The following is a 20,237-nucleotide window of genomic DNA, read 5'->3' on the forward strand; positions in this document are numbered from 1 at the left end:
ATGGTGGGGTTTAAAATTTGATAGGGACAAGGGAAAGGGTTAAAAAAAAATAATTAAATATAAAAAAGTCAATAACACGTTTCCCGTTAGACTTAGAGTAAAATGTTTCAAGTAAAAGTTGTAGATAATAAGATTTTAGGGGGGGTAGTTCCTATAAGTTTTGTTGTTTTAACCGACCGCTACGCGTAATTAATTTTTGAAGTTTGTGATTTTCTATTAAATCGTTACCCCTCACGTGTCCCCACCCAAAACCCCCATGCGCGAGAGCGATAGATCCTTTATAAAAAAGGACAAGACACTTTCAGTTAACTTCACGTGGCAACGTTTATTCGTCATTCTATTGGCTGACGCTGTCGACACATCCATTTTCATTATAGTTAGTCACACACATACACGTTATACGTTAGATACATTCAATAAATCGATATATTTAAAATAGTGGCTAAGTTAATTTAATAGTTATGAACACTATTGAGTACATTGTAAACAAAATAATAGAAGAATACCTTGCCTCATTGTCACAGATGCAATAATGTCAAAGTATACTTTATTTATTTATGAAATATTTTCAATAAAAGTGTTATTTGAGTATGTTATTAAAACATTAACCAGATGCAACAATTAAATCAATGTCAAGTGTCATTTTATTCGGTGTTAACATGTTGTTCCAACTATTAATACATCAACAACAGCATATACAACATTAAAATGGTCAAAACTTAAGGGAGAACGGTACGTATCATATCAACCAAAAGTTTTGTCCATGAGCTCTTTTTTTTGCCTGTACCAAAACCAGTCGCTGACGTGAAAACTTTTGATTTTTTTTACCCACACAATATTCAAAAAAAATTCACACATACACAACAAAAGCGATTTGGCAACGTTTGATCTAAGTAGACACGTGTTTCAGAGACGCAGTCGATAATATACCATCAAATTTATAACACGAATCCGATGCGTAGTTGCCATATTTTTGTTGACAAGAAAAAAAAAATGATAAAATTAGCGTTTTTTTTTTTTTAATTGCTATTTTTTATAAACAATAAGATAGTAACTGACAAAACTAAAACTGTCCATCTGCTCTAAATAATTTCATTTACTCATATTCACAAAAAAACACTATACAAAATAATTCCGATCTATACTTTTTTTTGCAATAACTACTGTTTTGGAGGGTCATTTTTTCATTACTCCATAAGAGCCCATGTTAAATTTTTTTTTTTATAAACATTATAACTCTTTAACTAACTCTGTTAGAGACTTAGAAGTTTGTTTTAATAGATTCATCATAATTTTAACTATCTAAAAACGCAATAAAAAAAGAAGTTTATAATTTCCTTCAATGGGAGCCGTTCTCCCTTAATTGAAAATATTATTAAATCAAATACATTTGATAAATAATTTAGTAAACTTAAAGCAACGTTTGGTATAAATATCAGTAATGCTATCAGTTGATAAAAAATTAAGATAGGTTATAATTTGTCGAAAAACATGAATGAGAAAGTGATAAATATTTACATACATACAATGAGTAAAATGGAGCCAAAATAATGGTCAAATTGTATTGATTGATTCGATAATCATTGAATAACACCATCAGCATCAATAATACAATTTGGAACAAAAAAGCTGGGATCCACATAATAGTTTTTTTTTAAAACGAATAATAGAAAGTCAAAGTTGAGTGCCCGAAGGGCACGATCTACACGTCATTTTTTGATTTTCCTTTAACATCACATGTTGATTAACATTATGCAATTATTGAAATTATCTATTGAAATAAAACTTTATAGATATTAATGATTTAAGTGAAAGATAAAAAACTGTCACTCATTTAGAATTGATATTAATGGAATTGATATAGAATATTCGCACTGAATATCGGAATATTTATCATGATATGCATATTTCTTTTTGTTTATGTATTTATATATATACACTGAGAGAAATATTAACTAAGAATTACAAACGTAAAAGAAAAAAATACAAAATAAATAGTAAAAACTGCGTTCCCCCGTCATTTATAAGAATTATTCGTATATTGATAGATAATTTTTACAATAAAATTATGTAAAAAATCTGGCCATTGACTATATACACTACTAAGCCATAAAATTTACACAATTTTATTGTAATTTCTGTTTAAAAAAATGACTAAATTCACGACACTCACAAGTAAAATCTAGCAGACTGAGAATTTACCCACTACCGGTTTTAGAATTTACTAAATTTTATTACAAATTTTATTTAAAAGTTGGACATTTTTTGTGTTAAGTTGGGCAGTTTGTGCTAGATTCACGGAGAATAGCAATCAATTCCCGGCAACATTTTTTCTTTTCTGTTTACACGCTCAAAACTCGAAAACTAATTGTTAAATAGAAAAAAGTTATTCTTGATAAATTGTTTAGAAATAAATAACTAATAATAAACCTCGCTTAACCCCATACCTAGCTTCAACAGATAAGGCTGTAGAAATGCTTGAAATTACATGACAGTTCAATCATTTGTTCAATCGGTCGGCCATCTTTGTGTTATTTCGTCCCACAAACAGAATTTTTACAAAGCTATATAGTAAAAAATATTTAAGTCTATGCTAACTTTTATATGTCTACATGATAATTTTTATTATATATATAAGAATATTTATTAAATTGTGCAGTATTTTTTATTCAACCATATAATAATTTTTATTGTTTTCACAAAACATGTATGTCTTTATTTTAATTAACTCATAACTCATTATCTAAGAGATTAATCAAAAAAAGTAATTCTTTATAAATTGTTTAGAATTGAATTTTCAATAATAAACTTCACTCAACCCCATGTCTATCTGCAATAGATAACGATGTATAGAGGCTTGAAGTAACCCAACAATTTTTTGACATTTTACACATTTTACATAATTTTATTGTAGGATTCCGACTCTCGCGGCCAGTCCCAGAATTAAAACAAAAATTACAAAGTACTATAGTAATTTCTATCCAACCATGATTTTAATTTTTAGTTAAAATTTCTCTCAGTGTATGTACAGTTAATTGAAAAAGGCTACTGATACAATAACAAACTCAAAGTATGTAAATGCATATCTGATTATTATATGTTTATAAAAAAACATACAAAAAAACGTAACCATTCCGAACATATGACATCGACATTCAAGTTAAATAAAAACGACCGCGCAAGCGGGTGCTCAGTCTCGTATATAAAAAAAAGAGATAGTGTTATTTCGACCCGACGCTACCCGACTGTACCCGACTCGACGCACATACACACACACAACTATTGTATTTACGCGCACTGTGATAGTATTAGTGATATACACTTTTAAATTCGATTTCAGGCAATTTTCTTATTTCTCGCATTGTCGGCCCGGAATAACAACAAACAGGAATTGTTAATAAAAAAAAAAACTTAACAAATGGCTCCAATATTCAAAAATGCATCAATTTTGAAAATTTTTTTTTCATCGTGTTAATGATTACATGCACTATCGTATGCTAATAAAAATACTATCATTTCTATTTTCTCATGACACGTAATTATTTTTGAGATAAAAGAGGTGGTTTTTTCGCGAAAATGTCTATATCGTATAATTTTTTTATTCGCCACCCCTTTTCCCCCAAAAATAATTACACGTCGCGAAAAGGATAGAAAAAAAAATATTTTTGCCGGAGAAATATCAAATAACTCTTTAAATAATTGACCGAAAAATAAAATAAAAACACGAAAATTTTCTTTGATTTATGTACATTAATTTCGACATATAGCATTTTCGCGAAATAACGACCCCTTTTCCCCTGAAAATAATTACGCGTCGCAAAAAGAATAAAAAAAAAAATATTTTTGTCGAAGAAATATCAAATAACTCTTTAAATAATTGACCAAAAAATAAAATAAAAACGGGAAAATTTTCTTTAATTGTATTACATTAATTTCATTGTAGGGCATTTTCACGAAAAAACCAACCCTTTTATCTCAAAAATAATTACGCGTCGCGAAAAGAATTAAAAAAAAAAATATTTTTGCCGGAGAAATCGTGAATAATTTGTTAAATAATCAACGAAAAAATAAAATAAGAACGGGAAAATTTTCTTTGATTGTAGTAGATTAATTTCGTCTTGGGGCATTTTCGCGAAAAAACCACCTCTTTTATCTCAAAAATAATTACGTGTCATGAGAAAATAGAAATGATAGTATTTTTATTAGCATACGATAGTGCATGTAATCATTAACACGATGAAAAAGAAATTTTCAAAATTGATGCATTTTTGAATATTGGAGCCATTTGTTAAGTTTTTTTTTTTATTAACAATTCCTGTTTGTTGTTATTCCGGGCCGACAACGCGAGAAATAAGAAAATTGCCTGAAATCGAATTTAAAAGTGTATATCACTAATACTATCACAGTGCGCGTAAATACAATAGTTGTGTGTGTGTATGTGCGTCGAGTCGGGTACAGTCGGGCAGCGTCGGGTCGAAATAACACTATCTCTTTTTTTTATATATCTATGGGTGCATTCCTTTAATAAAAAATTTTTTTTCGTTTTGCAATTTCGCCCTGTAATACCGGCCAAAATTTTATAGGAAAAAGCTGTTTCGTGTAGTGGCAGTACTGGCACATGACATTATTTTTTTTGGCTTCCAATTATTAGATAGATAACTGTTCAATGTTTTGTAACGTGACATTTTGAGTCAGCTACCTTCTCGGACCGTTGCTATAGGAATTAATATTTTTAAATAATATTTATAAATAAATAAAAATAAATATTAAATATATTATTGGTTTATTCGATTTTTAGGCCAAACAGTAATACCAAAAATTAATAAATGAGTAACATAATAATAATAATAACTGAAAAACGTAGTTTCGTAACTCAAAATTATAAAATAAATTCTCAAACGCAATAATAACAATAATAACTAGAAAAATGAGTAAAATCGGAGTAGAACCATAAAACCTGCTGTAAATCCAACTGCAACACTGCAACGTAACGGAAACGGAACGGAAACTCAAACATAATCTTAATTGTAGTCGAAATCTTAAACCAAATCGTAGTCGTAATCGGAAATTAAAAGCACAAAATTAACACCAGAAACTCAATCGAAACAAACCTTCCATAGACTCAGCCTTCGAGGAAAACCTCAGGGTCGCTCAGGGTGTGGGCTATGGAGAGAGGGACGGGTAAAGTTGTGTGTGAGAATAAGTTGAAGAATAAATTTAACAAACAATATTTTAAGCAAAGCAGTAAATTAACATTTATATTCAAAATCTCAATAATAAAATACAAAACATAATTAAAAACGTATCAAAAATCCAAAATAGCATATTTTATAACCAAAAATTAGAATCGAGAATACCTCAACTTAATCGAAATCTGCTTACACAAACCGCCAGTAAATCGACTCTAAATCCGTAAATAGCCTCAAAAGATATTCATATACAAAAGCAAAACTAAAATCGTGATCGGAAAATTAATTTACGCGTTATTCTACCAAAAATCCAAATTAATTAAATCAACTTAATCGTAGTTCGTCGTCACAAACCTCCAATAATTAATTTAAATCAAAGATACACGCGAAATTAACAATCAAAAGCTAAACGAGACCAGGACTAACCTCAGTCAAACATAACCAAAACGAACACGAGGCTATCCTCAGGGATAACCCATAGAGGCTCAGAATACTTGGTTATTCAGAGAGAACTACTGTTCAGCTCGGAGTCCCAAAGCAGAGAGAGAGTTTGTGCTACTCTAAAACAATACGTAGTCTGAATTCTTATACTACTACCCTCTTCTTTTTAACTATAGTGAGTTGAATTTGTATACTCTCCGCATCAAGCTGGAGTTTCGAATAATAACAATAATAAATCAGAATACATTTTACCGGGTTCACCCCGATTTTTACCGAAGAAAATAAATAAATAGTATTTTAAATAAATATTCTCTGCATCAGCTGGAGTTTTAAATACAAAATTAAATAAATAATTAAATAATATCACCGGCGGAAAGTCTAACAAATAAAATAAGATGGGTTTTTAAGGTAGGCGATAAATATCGCTACAGTTTATATCAAACTGAAATAAATAGAAAATTGACTTGTTGTGATTGTTTGTTTTTGTCACATAGCTCATACCACACATTATCGTAAACTGTAAAGCCTGGAATATTGCATAGAGAAATTTATCACTTTTGTCGTTTTTTCTGTTTCTAGTTTTTAGTCGGTATTACAGGGCGGAATTGCAAAACGAAAAAAAATTTTTTATTAAAGGAATGCACCCTATCGCTCTCGCGCATGGGCGTTTTGGGTGGGGACACGTGAGGGGTAACGATTTAATAGAAAATCACAAACTTTAAAAATTAATTACGCGTAGCGGTCGGTTAAAACAAAAAAACTTATAGGAACTACCCCCCCTAAAATCTTATTATCTACAACTTTTACTTGAAACATTTTACTCTAAGTCTAACGGGAATTCCCTTTAGTTTAAACGCGTAATTGACTTTTTTATATTTAATCATTTTTTTTTAACCCTTTCCCTTGTCCCTATCAAATTTTAAACCCCACCATTCGATTCGCGAGCCCCGATTACATACCCCTATATTTTTTGTTTTAAAAAACTTAAAACTTCCCCAAGTTGGAAAGATTTTGACCAGACTATAGCTGTGTTCGATGGTCGTCTCGGCTCAGTTCCGTCTCACTTACGGCCAGTGTTGGGTAAATGGTCGATTTTTGGGTTTAATACTTTTATACCGGTATGAAAGTATTAAACCGGTATAATACCGGTATGAAAGTATGAAAGTATGAAACTCAGGAACGCCCCCTATGGCATCAAAATTGTCTACCATACCAGCATAAAACTCTCGAATGTCAAATTTTTTGTTGATATATTAATAGATGTATTACAGAATAAACAAATAATATGAACAATATTTGATTATAAAAACAACAACAGTAATGTATTTTAATTTATTTGAACAGATAATAAGCTATTGACAAATGGCTAAGAAACGGATGTAGCTTCCCTGTTAATTTCTAAAGAATTAATTCAGCCAAAGTAATTAACATCCTTTCCTTAGCTACCATTTTTCCCATAGCTTTTTATTATAATTTAAATAAATAAATGGTCATAGGAAAAATGGTAGCTAAGGAAAGGAAGTTGTCACATGTTAATTCATACGAAATTAATTTTGCCAAAGAAATTAACATGCAGGCAACATCCTTTCCTTAGCTACCGTTTTTTTCTATGACCATTTATTTATTTAAATAAATAAAAAGCTATAGGGAAAATGGTAGCTAAGGAAAGGAAGTTGTCACATGTTAATTCATACGAAATTAATTTTGCCAGAGAAATTAACATGCAGGCAACATCCTTTCCTTGGATAATATTTTTCCCATAGCTCTTTATTTATTTAAATAAATAAATGGTCATAGGAAAAATGGTAGCTAAGGAAAGGAAGTTGTCACATGTTAATTCATACGAAATTAATTTTGCCAAAGAAATTAACATGCAGGCAACATCCTTTCCTCAGCTACCATTTTTCCTATGACCATTTTTTTATTTAAATAAATAAAGAGCTATGGGAAAAATATTATCCAAGGAAAGGATGTTGCCTGCATGTTAATTTCTCTGTCAAAATTAATTTCGTATAAATTAACATGTGACAACTTCCTTTCCTTAGCTACTATTTTCCTTATAGCTTTTTATTTGTTTAAATTAATAAAAAGCTATGGGAAAAGTATTAGCTACGGAAAGGATGTTGCCTGCGTATTAATTTCTTTGGCTAAATTAATATTTTATGAATTAACATGTAAACAACATTCTGTCCATAGACATTTTTCCAATAAGTTTTTACATAAATAAAAAAATAAAAAACTATGGAAAAAATAACTAAGGAAGGGTGTTGCCACATATTAGGTGTGTTCGTTCACTTTTCACACCGAGCGTACGCACGGAGCGTTATGCAAGGAAGCGCTAGAGTCATGCGGTCATTTAATGAATCTTTAGCAACTAAAATTTACCGACGCATTCGTTATTTTCAGTCATTGGGTTTATTTTGTTAATTTAATAATTTATTCTAAGACGCAAGAACAAATTACCAATTATTGATGAATAAAGAGAACGAAAGAGCTAGAAAAAACAAATAACAATAAATAAATAGTAAATTTTAGTTACTAAAGTTTCTTCAAATGACCACACGACTCTAGCGCTTCCTTGCATACGCTCCGTGCGTACGCTCGATGTGAATAGTGAACGAACACACCTATTAGCTGTGTTCGATGGTCGTCTCGGCTCAGTTCCGTCTCACTTACGGGCTACGGCTCACTTATGGCGCTAGCGACGTACGGTTGTTTGAAGAACTACAAAGGCACAAAATCTCAATACAGGTGCTTATCTATATCATCACTGTATCAATGCTTCAATAAATATTGTTTATTTACTTTATGCAAACAGTGTCATCATAATAATCTATTACAATGAGTTGATAAATATATAATCAAAATGAATATAGAAAATATAATTCAGGTGAGAGCAAATAGTGAATGAAAGAAATAAAAATGAAAATACAAATTTTGGAGATGGAATTATTATCTGTGCTATTGAACAATAATTTTTTATCTTTCATACATAGGAAATAGATGAAAACAATCAAAATAATATTATGAACTCATTTTGTTATCACAAAATTAAAGTCTTAATAAATAACAATAAATTTTGAAACGACAACGAACAACAACAACAATCGTCATTTCGTCAATCAACAATATTTATTGGGGCATTGATACAGTGATGATATAGATAGGCACCTGTATTGAGATTTTGTGCCTTTGTAGTTCTTCAAACAACCGTACGTCGCTAGCGCCATAAGTGAGCCGTAAGTGAGACGGAACTGAGCCGAGACGACCATCGAACACAGCTAATATATAGAGTACATTTTGGCCTGTATATAATGACCCGGCCAAAAAAAAAAGGTAAGTGAAATACATTTATTACACAAAAATAACCAGATGAATAATTATTACACAATTGCAAAACCAATCATCAGCTTATGTTTGTCCGAAAAAAATTATTTTGTATAAAATATTTATTTTACCTACGTATTACCAGGAATTCTCGCGATTTCCTCTCTCAGAAAAAAGTACGGACAGAAAAGTAAAAAAGAAATTCGTCAATTTGTGTAGATACTTGTCGAAACATTCGCGGCTTTTTTTGGATTCATATTGTGTTTTCTGTCACGCATGCTTTCTATAGGGGAACGTTCGATAGCTGGCCGAGGCCAAAAATCTAGCCAATTTTTATCATGGTTCATTTAATATTTTTGTAGTATCAGCACTACTACATTATAATTTCAAATATTTAAATAGGTTTTTTTCATAGCAAGTTTTTGATTTATCGAGTTGTATTCTTATTGGAAACTGGAAAGCTATCGAACGCTCTCTTGGACCATTGAGTCAAAAACGTCCCCAAAACCAACAATGTGAAGTAGTTATATTTTAACCGCCAGGTAGCTCTGCTGCAGCGCAGAGACTAGAGTGGGTATAAGCAAAGTGGTGCCAAAGGCGAAAAGCTGCCCTGAAGTGACGTCACTCTGCTATACCAACTACATACAAAAAGCAGGATATGGCGGACCTGAACCCGCTATTGGCACCACTCTGATTATACCCACTCTAGCAGAGACTTTTTTCAATGGTGGTAGTCACGCACATGTGATAATTAATGAGGCAGTATTTTTCGATGTGTAAGTGCAATGTTTATTTATTTTATTTATAGGGACGTTCCAAAAATCATTCGGAAACCCGGAAGGTCAAGATTGTGATAATAGAAAATTTTTGATATTTTGTTGTGGTAGACATGATTTTTTGTTCATGTATTTTTATAGCCGCAAAACAATAAATTATTATTGTTTAATTATTACTAATAATTATAAAAATACTTTTCACAACTGTAATAAGTAACAAAAGTAAATGGCATATGCAATATGGCTGTTTTTGTTGCTTACAATATCTACAGTGACCTCTAGTTACTTTTAAGTTTATTTTATCACTATATTTTTTCATCTACTGCGCCGGTCCAGGTTTCCGAGTGATTTTTGGAACGTCCCCTATCATTGTTTGGCAGCGTTCTTTGACTTTTTTTTTGGCGCATCATGACCACGCATATGCGCAGTAGCTGAAAAATCACGTGCGTTTGTAGGGGTACGTTCCAAAAATCACTCGGAAGCCCGGAAGCGGCGGAGTAGACGAAAAAATATTGGAATAAAATAAACTTAAAAGTTACTGGAGGTTAATGTAGATTGTAAACAACAAAATTGGCTATATTGCATATGCCACTCGCTTTTTTACTTATTACAGTTGTGAAAAGTATTTTTATAATTATTATTAATAATTAAACAATAATATTTTTTTGCTTTGTACCATTCATGAAAAAAAAATCATGTCTACCACAACAAAAATTCAAAAATTTTCTATGTTCACAATCTTGAATTTCCGGCACCCGCACCCGTATTCACGGGGCAAAATTGTTCTCATTAGGGCTTTTTTTTTCCGCTGTTGGCGCTTGACAAAATTTTTTTTATATAGATTTCATATAGAAAAGCTTCACAAACGCCACCATCGGAAAAAAACGCCCTAATGAGAACTTTCTCTGAATACGGGTGCCGTATTCACGGGGCAAAATTGTTCTCATGAGAGCTTTTTTTTCCGCTGATGGCGCTTGACAAAATTTTTTTATATAGATTTCACATAGAAAAGCTTCACAAACGCCACCATCGAAAAAAAAACGCTCTAATGAGAACATCCTCTGAATACGGGTGCAGGCTTCCGAGTGATTTTTGAGACGTGAGTGTGTTCCGTGGCTACCCAGTCGGTACGAACTTCAAAATGGCGACGAAAAAAATGAAATTCCTAATAATGTTAAAAGTTACTATGATACATCACTATAGCCAGAGAGAAGGCCACAGATTTATAAAAATTTAAAATATTAAGTATTACTATTTTTTTCAGAACCAGGGGTGCTATTCTTGGTCCCGTATTGCGGGAGTTATTGCGGGTCCCGCAATAACGATTCGCCGACAAGAATGGTTTGTCGCGATAGAAAAACATAAAGGCGCTTGTTGTTGTTTTCATGTGAAGCTGCCATAGTCGCAGTGATGGGTGCCGGTTTAAGTTGACAGAGTTTTTATTTAATTATTTCAAATCTGTCAAATAAATTGGCTAATGTCAAATTTGATCAGATTGTTTTCAAATGAAAAAAATTAGGTCTACCACAACAAAGGATCAAAATATTTCTAAACTCCGCCATTTTTAAGTTCGTACGGACTGCACCCGTATTCACAGAGCATTCCAATTTAGGGCTTTTTTCCTCAACTGCAGTCTAATTCACAGGGCATTACAATTTAGGGTTTTTTTACACCACTTACGGCGCTTGTGAAGGTTTTGTATGTAAAATCTATATAAAAAAAATGTTTACAAGCGCCATTAGCGGCAAAAAAAAGCCCTAAATTGTAAAAAATTTGCCCTGTGAATTGGACTGCAGCACCCGTATTCAGAGGATGTTCTCATTAGGGCGTTTTTTTCCGATGGTGGCGTTTGTGGAGCTTTTCTATGTGAAATCTATATAAAAAAAATTTTGTCAAGCGCCATCAGCGGAAAAAAAAAGCCCTAATGAGAACAATTTTGCCCCGTGAATACGGGTGTTGCACCCGTATTCAGAGGATGTTCTCATTAGGGCGTTTTTTTTCCGATGGTGGCGTTTGTGAAGCTTTTCTATGTGAAATCTATATGAAAAAAATTTTGTCAAGCGCCATCAGCGGAAAAAAAAAGCCCTAATGAGAACAATTTTGCCCCGTAAATACGGGTGCTGAGTGGTGCCAATAGCGGGTTCAGGTCCGCCATATCCTGCTTTTTGTATGTAGTTGGTATAGCAGAGTGACGTCACTTCAGGGCAGCTTTTCGCCTTTGGCACCACTCTGCTTATACCCACTCTATTTGTATGTGAATTTTATATAAAAAAAATTTAACAAGCGCCATCAGTGGCAAAAAGAAGCCCTAAATTGTATAAAATTTGCCCTGTGAATACGGGTGCAGCAGTCCAATCCACAGGGAAAATTTTTTACAATTTAGGGCTATTATTTGCCGCTGATGGCGCTTGTAAAATTTTTTTTATATAGATTTTACATACAAAAGCTTCACAAGCGCTGCCAGTGGAGGAAAAAAGCCCTAAATTGTAATGCCCTGTGAATTGGACTGCCGAGGATGTTCGCATTAGGGCTTTTTTTTCCGATGGCGGCGCTTGTGAACTTTTTATATAGATTTTACATAGAAAAGCTTCACAAGCGCCACTATCGGAAAAAAAGCCCTAATGAGAACAGCACCCATATTCAGAGGATGTTCTCATTAGGGCGTTTTTTTTCCGACGGTGGCGTTTGTGGAGCTTTTCTATGTGATATCTATATAAAAAAAATTTTGTCAAGCGCCATCAGCGGAAAAAAAAAGCCCTCATGAGAACAATTTTGCCCCGTGAATACGGGTGCAGGTGTGTTCGTTCACTATTCACACCGAGCGTATGCACGGAGCGTATGCAAGGAAGTGCTAGTGTTTTGCGGTCATTTGAAGAAACTTTAGTAACTAAAATTTACTAAAACATTCGTTATTTTCAGTCATTGTGTTTATTTTGTTAATTTAATAATTTTTTCTCAGATGCAAGAACAAATTACCAATTAATAATAATGAAAGAGAGCGAAAGAACTGGAAAAAACGAATAGCAATAAATAAATAGTAAATTTTAGTTGCTAAAGTTTCTTCAAATGACCGCAAAACGCTAGCGCTTCCTTGCATACGCTCCGTGCATACGCTCGGTGTGAAAAGTGAACGAACACACCTAACATCCTCTGCAGTCCAATTCACAGGGCATTACAATTTAGAGCTTTTTTCCTCCACTGACGGCGCTTGTAAAGCTTTTGTATATAAAATCTATATAAAAAAAAATTTACAAGCGCCATCAGCGGCAAAAAATAGCCCTAAATTGTAAAAAATTTGCCCTGTGAATTGGACTGCTGAATACGGGTGCTGATATACAATTTGCCTTTGCGTGCTTCCATATTCGCGCCACTAAAATATAATAAAACTGGAAGGTGAACTCCTATGCTTAGCCAATGCACGGAGTGTCGTTAGAGATAGCAATATATTGGTTGGCATTCCCTATCACTTACGCATGCGCACATTGAATTGCATTGAATCTTGTACAGTCAACATCAAAACAAACTAGTACTACACGGTACAAAAGTTACATTATATTTCAGTAGTCTCAACCAATTATAGTTGACGTGACTGTACCGACAAGGACAACATCCCAACCATTGAGTTTCTCTCTCGGCGACACGAAGTTCGGCACCCGTATTCAGAGGATGTTCTCATTAGGGCGTTTTTTTTCCGATGGTGGCGCTTGTGAAGCTTTTCTATGTAAAATCTAAATAAAAAGTTCACAAGCGCCGCCATCGGAAAAAAAAAGCCCTAATGAGAACATCCTCTGAATACGGGTGCTGCACCCGTATTCACGGGGCAAAATTGTTCTCATTAGGGCTTTTTTTTCCGCTGATGGCGCTAAACAAAATTTTTTTTATATAGATTTCATATAGAAAAGCTTCACAAACGCCACTATCGGAAAAAAAAACGCCCTAATGAGAACATCCTCTGAATACGGGTGCAGCTTCCAGTTTTATTATGTAGGTGCTTTCTTTTGGGTGTTTATTTTTTTTCCTGTTTATTTCCGCGCATGCGCAGTTAAATGCGCAGTCGGCAAAAAGTCAGATTGCAACAGCGTAGGACATAAGGAGCTGGATCAGCCATGTTTTAATTCTTATTTTTTAAGAATTATTTGTTTCGACGCCACTGTTCTCTTCTCAATTTTGCATGACATACGCATGTGCATGATCATGCGCATTGAAGTGAAAAAAAATAAACACCCAAAAGAAAGCACCTATTATATTTCAGTGATTCGCGCATGGGCATATGGTTTCTCATGATCTTTTTCTGCCGGTTTCACGGGTTTCACTCTATATAGCTATATAGTTTTTTTCCTATTCTTCATCTTCACGTTAGTGCACGTTAGTCACTGTTTCTTACACTGAGTACATTTATTTGTCGAGTATTAGAAGTACAAAAAACAACTCTAAACATTTTATTATTAATGTTGGATTACGAGTAACTTAAGTTACAATTGTGTAGAAATTTTTTTTTACCTAAAACCTATAATCATATTTGAACTTGTTGTTTTTAGACACGGAATGAAATAAAATAAACAATTGAATTATTGTTACTAAATGTAGTTTTAGTTTCGTAGTTTGCGACGATTTTAGAAAGCCCACGTGTTTGTTTGTGTATATTAGTTAAAGTGTTAAAGTGTTTACGCACTTCATGCAGGTTTGTCACTAAATATATTCTTTTTTATTCTGGACATAACCTTATCGTTAGGACTCGAGTTTTTGTATTCTTTATGTAACAACAATTAATTATTATTTATATTCTGAAGGTGATAATTATTCAATAGCAAATCATTATATTAGGCTTTTCTATTCCTAATTTATTTTTTATTTGACACAAAATCAATACTTTATTTCGATCTATTTTCTGTTTTCTGTCGGTCACATCACGCTTTTTTTCAATAGTCTTCAAAAAAAGACAAGGATACTTCAATGAGTGACGACAGTAGTGGAAGTGATTTTGACGACGATGAAGATCCTGACAAGATTGAGGTTCCAGGTAGTCTATCTATAGAAAAAATTATTATTATTATTATTATTATTATTATTATTATTATTATATCGGTTATTGGTGAGGCGAATTTATTGATAAATAATTCACGTGTTTAATTATAAATCAAGGTGGTGGAAAGGATCTTGCTACTGCAGCTGAAATCCCCAGTATCAAGAATGAGAATTCCAGTTTAACATCGGCTATCAAAGCTGAGGGGGATTTTGAATGTTAGTATAATAAAAAAAAACCACTTTTCCTATTCTTCATTACATTATTGAAAGTAATCAATGAAATGCTTTTCGATTGATAACTTATGATTTCAGTTAGCAATCAGTTTCCCAGTAAAATACCTGGAGGTCTTGTGACTAAAAATCCAAAACTTGGTTACGAGAAAATAAGATTTGCTGGATCACAAGGCAACACACAAGTCCAAGGTTATCAAAATGTAAACCAAATGAATCAATTAGCTGGAGGTGGTAGTGGTACAAGTAATATTGGTGGATTTTCACAGAATATTTCTCCACTTGCTGGCTTTAATGCAGGAAACATTCTTCAGCAAGGTCAGTAAATAATCAATTAAATTACATGAAATTTCTGTGTATTTTGGGATAATTGTGGACAATATTTATATTGCAAGCCATGTCCTTGTTTTGTCGATAGCGATGGGCATGGATATGAATGCTTTAATGGGCAATTTTATGGGTATGGCTGGTATGAATATGGGTGTAAATCCATTCCTACAAATGCTCAATCAAAGTGGTCTTCACCAAAATTGGCCAGGAAGTCTCCCAGGTCTGTAATATAATAATAAAATACTAAAAGTTATATTGAAAAGGAAACACAAATACACACATACGTCTTTTTTTTTTTCTTTTTTTTTAAGATTTTATGTTATAATTAAATTTAATTGTTGTACACTTTTTTTTTGTTACATAACTTTGGTTTTTGTATTTTTTCTGGAAAAAACCTTCGATACCTTTCATAAATCAAGTAAAAAAAAATTTACAGGATTTCCATCTCCATGGATGAATGCAATTAATTCAACGAAAATGATGCAGCCAACAATTCACGAAGAAGACGAAGTTGATGACGAGGAAATGGGTGTTGCCGAAACGTATGCTGATTATATGCCAACTAAATTAAAACTTGGACGTAAACATCCGGATCCCGTTGTGGAAACAGCCTCATTATCAAGTGTTGAACCAACTGATGTCTGGTACCGTATATCGATACCTGAGGAAACAATTAGAGAAGGTACCTTGTCAGCCCTTCAGTTGGAATCAATAACATACGCATCGCAGCAACATGAGCAGCTCTTATCAGATGGTACGCGTGCGGGTTTTTTGGTTGGTGATGGTGCTGGTGTTGGTAAAGGTCGAACAATTGCTGGTATTATTTTCGAAAATTGGATAAAAGATAGACAACGTGCCATATGGGTATCAGTATCGAACGACTTGAAATATGATGCTGAACGAGATTTAAAAGACATTGGTGCCTCAGAAATTGATGTGCATCCATTGAATAAATTTAAATATGCCAAAATATCATCAGCAGTTAATGGCAATGTCAAAAAAGGTGTTATATTCAGCACATACTCGGCATTGATTGGTGAATCATCACAAAGCGGTGGGAAGTACAAAAGCAGATTGAAACAATTACTCCAGTGGTGTGGCGAAGATTTTGATGGTTTGATAATATTTGATGAATGTCATAGAGCTAAAAACTTATGTCCAACTGGTAGTTCTAAGCCAACAAAAACAGGCTTGACCGTACTTGAACTGCAAAACAAATTGCCAAAAGCTCGGGTCGTCTATGCATCAGCAACTGGTGCATCAGAACCAAAAAACATGGCATACATGGTACGTCTTGGTATGTGGGGTGAAGGCACACCATTTCCCGATTTTCTCGATTTCATTGCTGCTGTGGAGAAACGTGGTGTTGGTGCTATGGAAATCGTTGCAATGGACATGAAATTACGTGGTATGTACATTGCACGACAGCTTAGTTTTCATGGTGTTGCATTTAAAATTGAAGAAGTACCATTAAACAAAGAGTTCACAAAAATGTATGACGATTCAGTAAAGTTATGGGTTGATGCAATGCACAAATTTCAAGAAGCTGCTGAATTAATTGACGCTGAAAGTCGTATGAGGAAAACAATGTGGGGACAGTTTTGGTCCTCACATCAGCGGTTTTTTAAATATCTATGTATTGCATCTAAAGTTAAACACGCTGTAAGTGTAGCGCGTGAGGCTGTTAAATGTGGCAAGTGTGTTGTAATTGGTTTACAATCAACGGGTGAAGCAAGGACCCTTGAACAGCTTGAGCGTGATGATGGTGAATTAAATGATTTTGTGTCAACGGCTAAAGGTGTCCTGCAGACATTAGTAGAAAAACATTTTCCGGCTCCTGATCGTAATCGCATCCATCGTTTACTAGGCTTAGAGCCACCAAAACGACCAATATCTATTGTCGATGAGGATCCAGTACTAACTGCTGCGAGTGGTAGCAAGAGAAAACCAGTCAGACAAGCTGCCCAGCGAGCTTCCAAAAAAGTACGAGCATGGTCATCGGAAGAAGAAATATCTGAAGAAGATAAAAATGGTGCTAACAACAGTGGTCACAGCTCAGGCTCGGAGTTCAAAGTATCTGGAAGTGATTCTGATGATGACAATCCATCTGATGAGAGCAACATGAGTTCAGATTTCAATCCGTTTTATGATGACAGTGACTCAGACGCTGATCCATGGGACAGACGAAAGAAGAAAAATCCGAATAGAAAAGTTAAAAAACCAGTAAAAAAACGTCTAAGTACTCAAGACAAAATACAATCAATGTTGGCCGAGAAAACTGCAAATCAAAGAAATCACAAGAAAAACGGCGATAGTAGTGGGTCTAGTTCTATGCAAAATCTGTATTCAATAAGCAAATCCATGAGTGTTGCACCGCCAAGAGATTCTATCGAGCGTGCCTGTTGCATGAAAGAAGAATTACTTGCACAAATTGAAAAACTTGGTGAACGATTACCAGCAAATACTCTTGATCATCTAATTGACGAGCTTGGAGGTCCCGAAAATGTTGCTGAAATGACGGGAAGAAAAGGCAGGGTTGTTCAAACTGAAAATGGCATACAGTATGAATCACGCTCAGAAGCTGATGTGCCACTCGAAACTTTGAACTTGACTGAAAAACAGCGTTTCATGGATGGTGAAAAAACGGTTGCAATTATATCTGAAGCAGCGAGTAGTGGTATATCTCTGCAGAGTGATCGTCGTGCTCTTAATCAAATGCGTCGTGTTCACATAACTCTCGAGTTACCATGGAGTGCTGATAGAGCAATACAACAGTTTGGTAGAACACACAGATCGAATCAGGTCAACGCACCGGAGTATATTTTTTTGATATCTGATTTAGCTGGTGAGCGGAGATTCGCTTCTACTGTTGCCAAACGTTTGGAGAGTCTTGGTGCCTTGACTCATGGTGATCGACGTGCGACTGAAACACGTGATTTGTCACAGTTTAACATTGACAACAAATATGGTCGATCAGCTCTGGAGGCAACAATGAGAGCAATTATGAACTATGATTCGCCAATCGTGCCACCACCCCAAGACTACAAAGGTGATTTTTTCAAAGATATTGCTGATGCTCTTGTTGGTGTTGGACTTATCGTCAATAGTGAAACAATGCCTGGTGTATTGTCACTCGACAAAGATTACAATAATATGTCGAAATTCCTTAACCGTATACTTGGAATGCCAGTTGACTTACAAAATCGTTTGTTCAAATATTTTACTGACACACTAGCAGCAATAATTGCCCAAGCTAAAAAAACTGGTAAGTTTGATTTGGGTATACTTGATCTTGGTACATCTGGTGAAAATGTTAAGCGTGTCAAGCTGTACAGATTTTTGCGAAAGCACGCAACTGGTACAGCACCAACTGAACTCCATGTTGTTCATGTTGAGAGGGGCATGAGTTGGATTGAAGCCACTGACAAATATTCGGAGCTAGTTGGTTCCAAAGAGGGCTATTATCTAAGTCATCAAATCAGGAATGGCAAACAGACAGCAATACTTGCTTGTGCAGTTGAAAATGGAAAAAAAAAATCAGAAGGTAAAAAGGATCAACTTTATATGATTTATCGTCCCAACACAGGGCTACAAATGCGACAAGAATCACTTGGTGAGCTCGAAAAAAAATACAAAAAAGTATCGCCCGATGAGGCGGAACCTCACTGGACGCAACAGTATGAGGCATCCTTTGACACGTGCTCACATGCTTATTGGCAGGGTAATTGCAAAAATAAATCAGCACTTGGCATCGATTGTGAAATCGGTTTACGTCGACGATCTTACAACGTTCTTGCTGGTTCGGTGTTGAGTGTTTGGAGTCGTGTTGAGTCGATACTTGCAACACGGTCTGGTAATAATTCTAAAATGCAAGTCATACGTCTAAGAACTGGTGAGTTTGAATATAATTATTACTATTCTTATGAGTATTTTATTATATTATTTTAAACCTATTGACAATATTTTTCAAATAAGTTATGTATACTAAAGAGTTTTGTCATTTAAGAGTAGCGCATTTGTTATCGAAAAATGAAACAATGACGATTGAAAAAATTGACATAGAGTTGATATTAATGATTTTTCAACACCGGAAATATATAAATGTTTTTTTTTTTTCCTTTCAAATTTTGAGGGAGCGTGCATAATTGAGTTAACTTTTTCTAAGACATTAAAAACAGAGCTTTCTTACGGTTTTCTTGAAATCTTGCATACTAAAACTTGAAATAATTCCGCATCACCTAACGTGAACTAAAGAACTTTATAGCAAAAAGACGCTCCCGCTTCGCGTTAATTAGTAATCAACAATTGTTTATAATAATAAGTAGTGTCCAGTATGTTCTAATATAAAAATAGCCATGAAGGATTGCTTTTAACGATTTTTTAGAAAAGAGTGTGGCTTTCAAAAATTAAGTTAGAAATTTTTTGAGCTTGACAAAATTTTTTTATGTTTATTTGTTCAAAAGTTATAGAAAATATAAAGGACTAACAATTTTATTTTTTATACCATTTTTTTTGACAAAAAAAAGAGATGCGCGCATGCTAGATGCTATCTTTTGTGTATTTATTTTTTTTTACTTTTATGCGCATGATTATACAAACATGAGAAGAGAGCAGTGGCGTCGAACAAATAATTCTTAAAAAATAAGAATTAAAACATAGCTGATCCAGCCCCTCATGTACTACGCTGTTGCAAACTGACTTTTTGCTAATTGCGCATTCAACTGCGCATGCGCGAAAATAAACAGGAAAAAAATAAACACCCAAAAAAAAGCACCTTTTAACTTTGCGTCTAATCACGCTCGTCGGAATTTTCGCGCATGCGCGAAATTCCACAATCAGGAACTTTTATATTCATAAGTTCGCTCAGGTCGGGCGGAACGTTCTGGGCGCTCAGGTCCCCAAGCCCTCACCTAGTGAT

At 34.0% G+C, this 20,237-nt stretch overlaps 1 protein-coding gene across 4 annotated transcripts in view; it reads left to right on the forward strand.

Moving 5' to 3' along the window:
* The first annotated feature begins 692 nt into the window (after positions 1-692).
* Positions 693-20,237, forward strand: part of LOC122851957 (protein strawberry notch) — a 34,071-nt gene continuing 14,526 nt past the window's right edge. Inside the window, exons 1-6 of one of the 4 annotated variants that reach the window (XM_044151489.1) lie at positions 693-732; positions 14,660-14,753; positions 14,876-14,974; positions 15,071-15,307; positions 15,408-15,539; positions 15,756-19,211. In XM_044151489.1, the coding sequence (XP_044007424.1) occupies positions 14,687-14,753; positions 14,876-14,974; positions 15,071-15,307; positions 15,408-15,539; positions 15,756-19,211 (3,991 nt within the window). In that variant the 5' untranslated portion in view covers positions 693-732; positions 14,660-14,686. The other 3 variants (XM_044151488.1, XM_044151486.1, XM_044151487.1) reach the window with 3 other exon arrangements.

Source organism: Aphidius gifuensis, linkage group LG3 (genome assembly GCF_014905175.1).
Source record: "Aphidius gifuensis isolate YNYX2018 linkage group LG3, ASM1490517v1, whole genome shotgun sequence".
Lineage (NCBI taxonomy): Eukaryota > Metazoa > Arthropoda > Insecta > Hymenoptera > Braconidae > Aphidius > Aphidius gifuensis.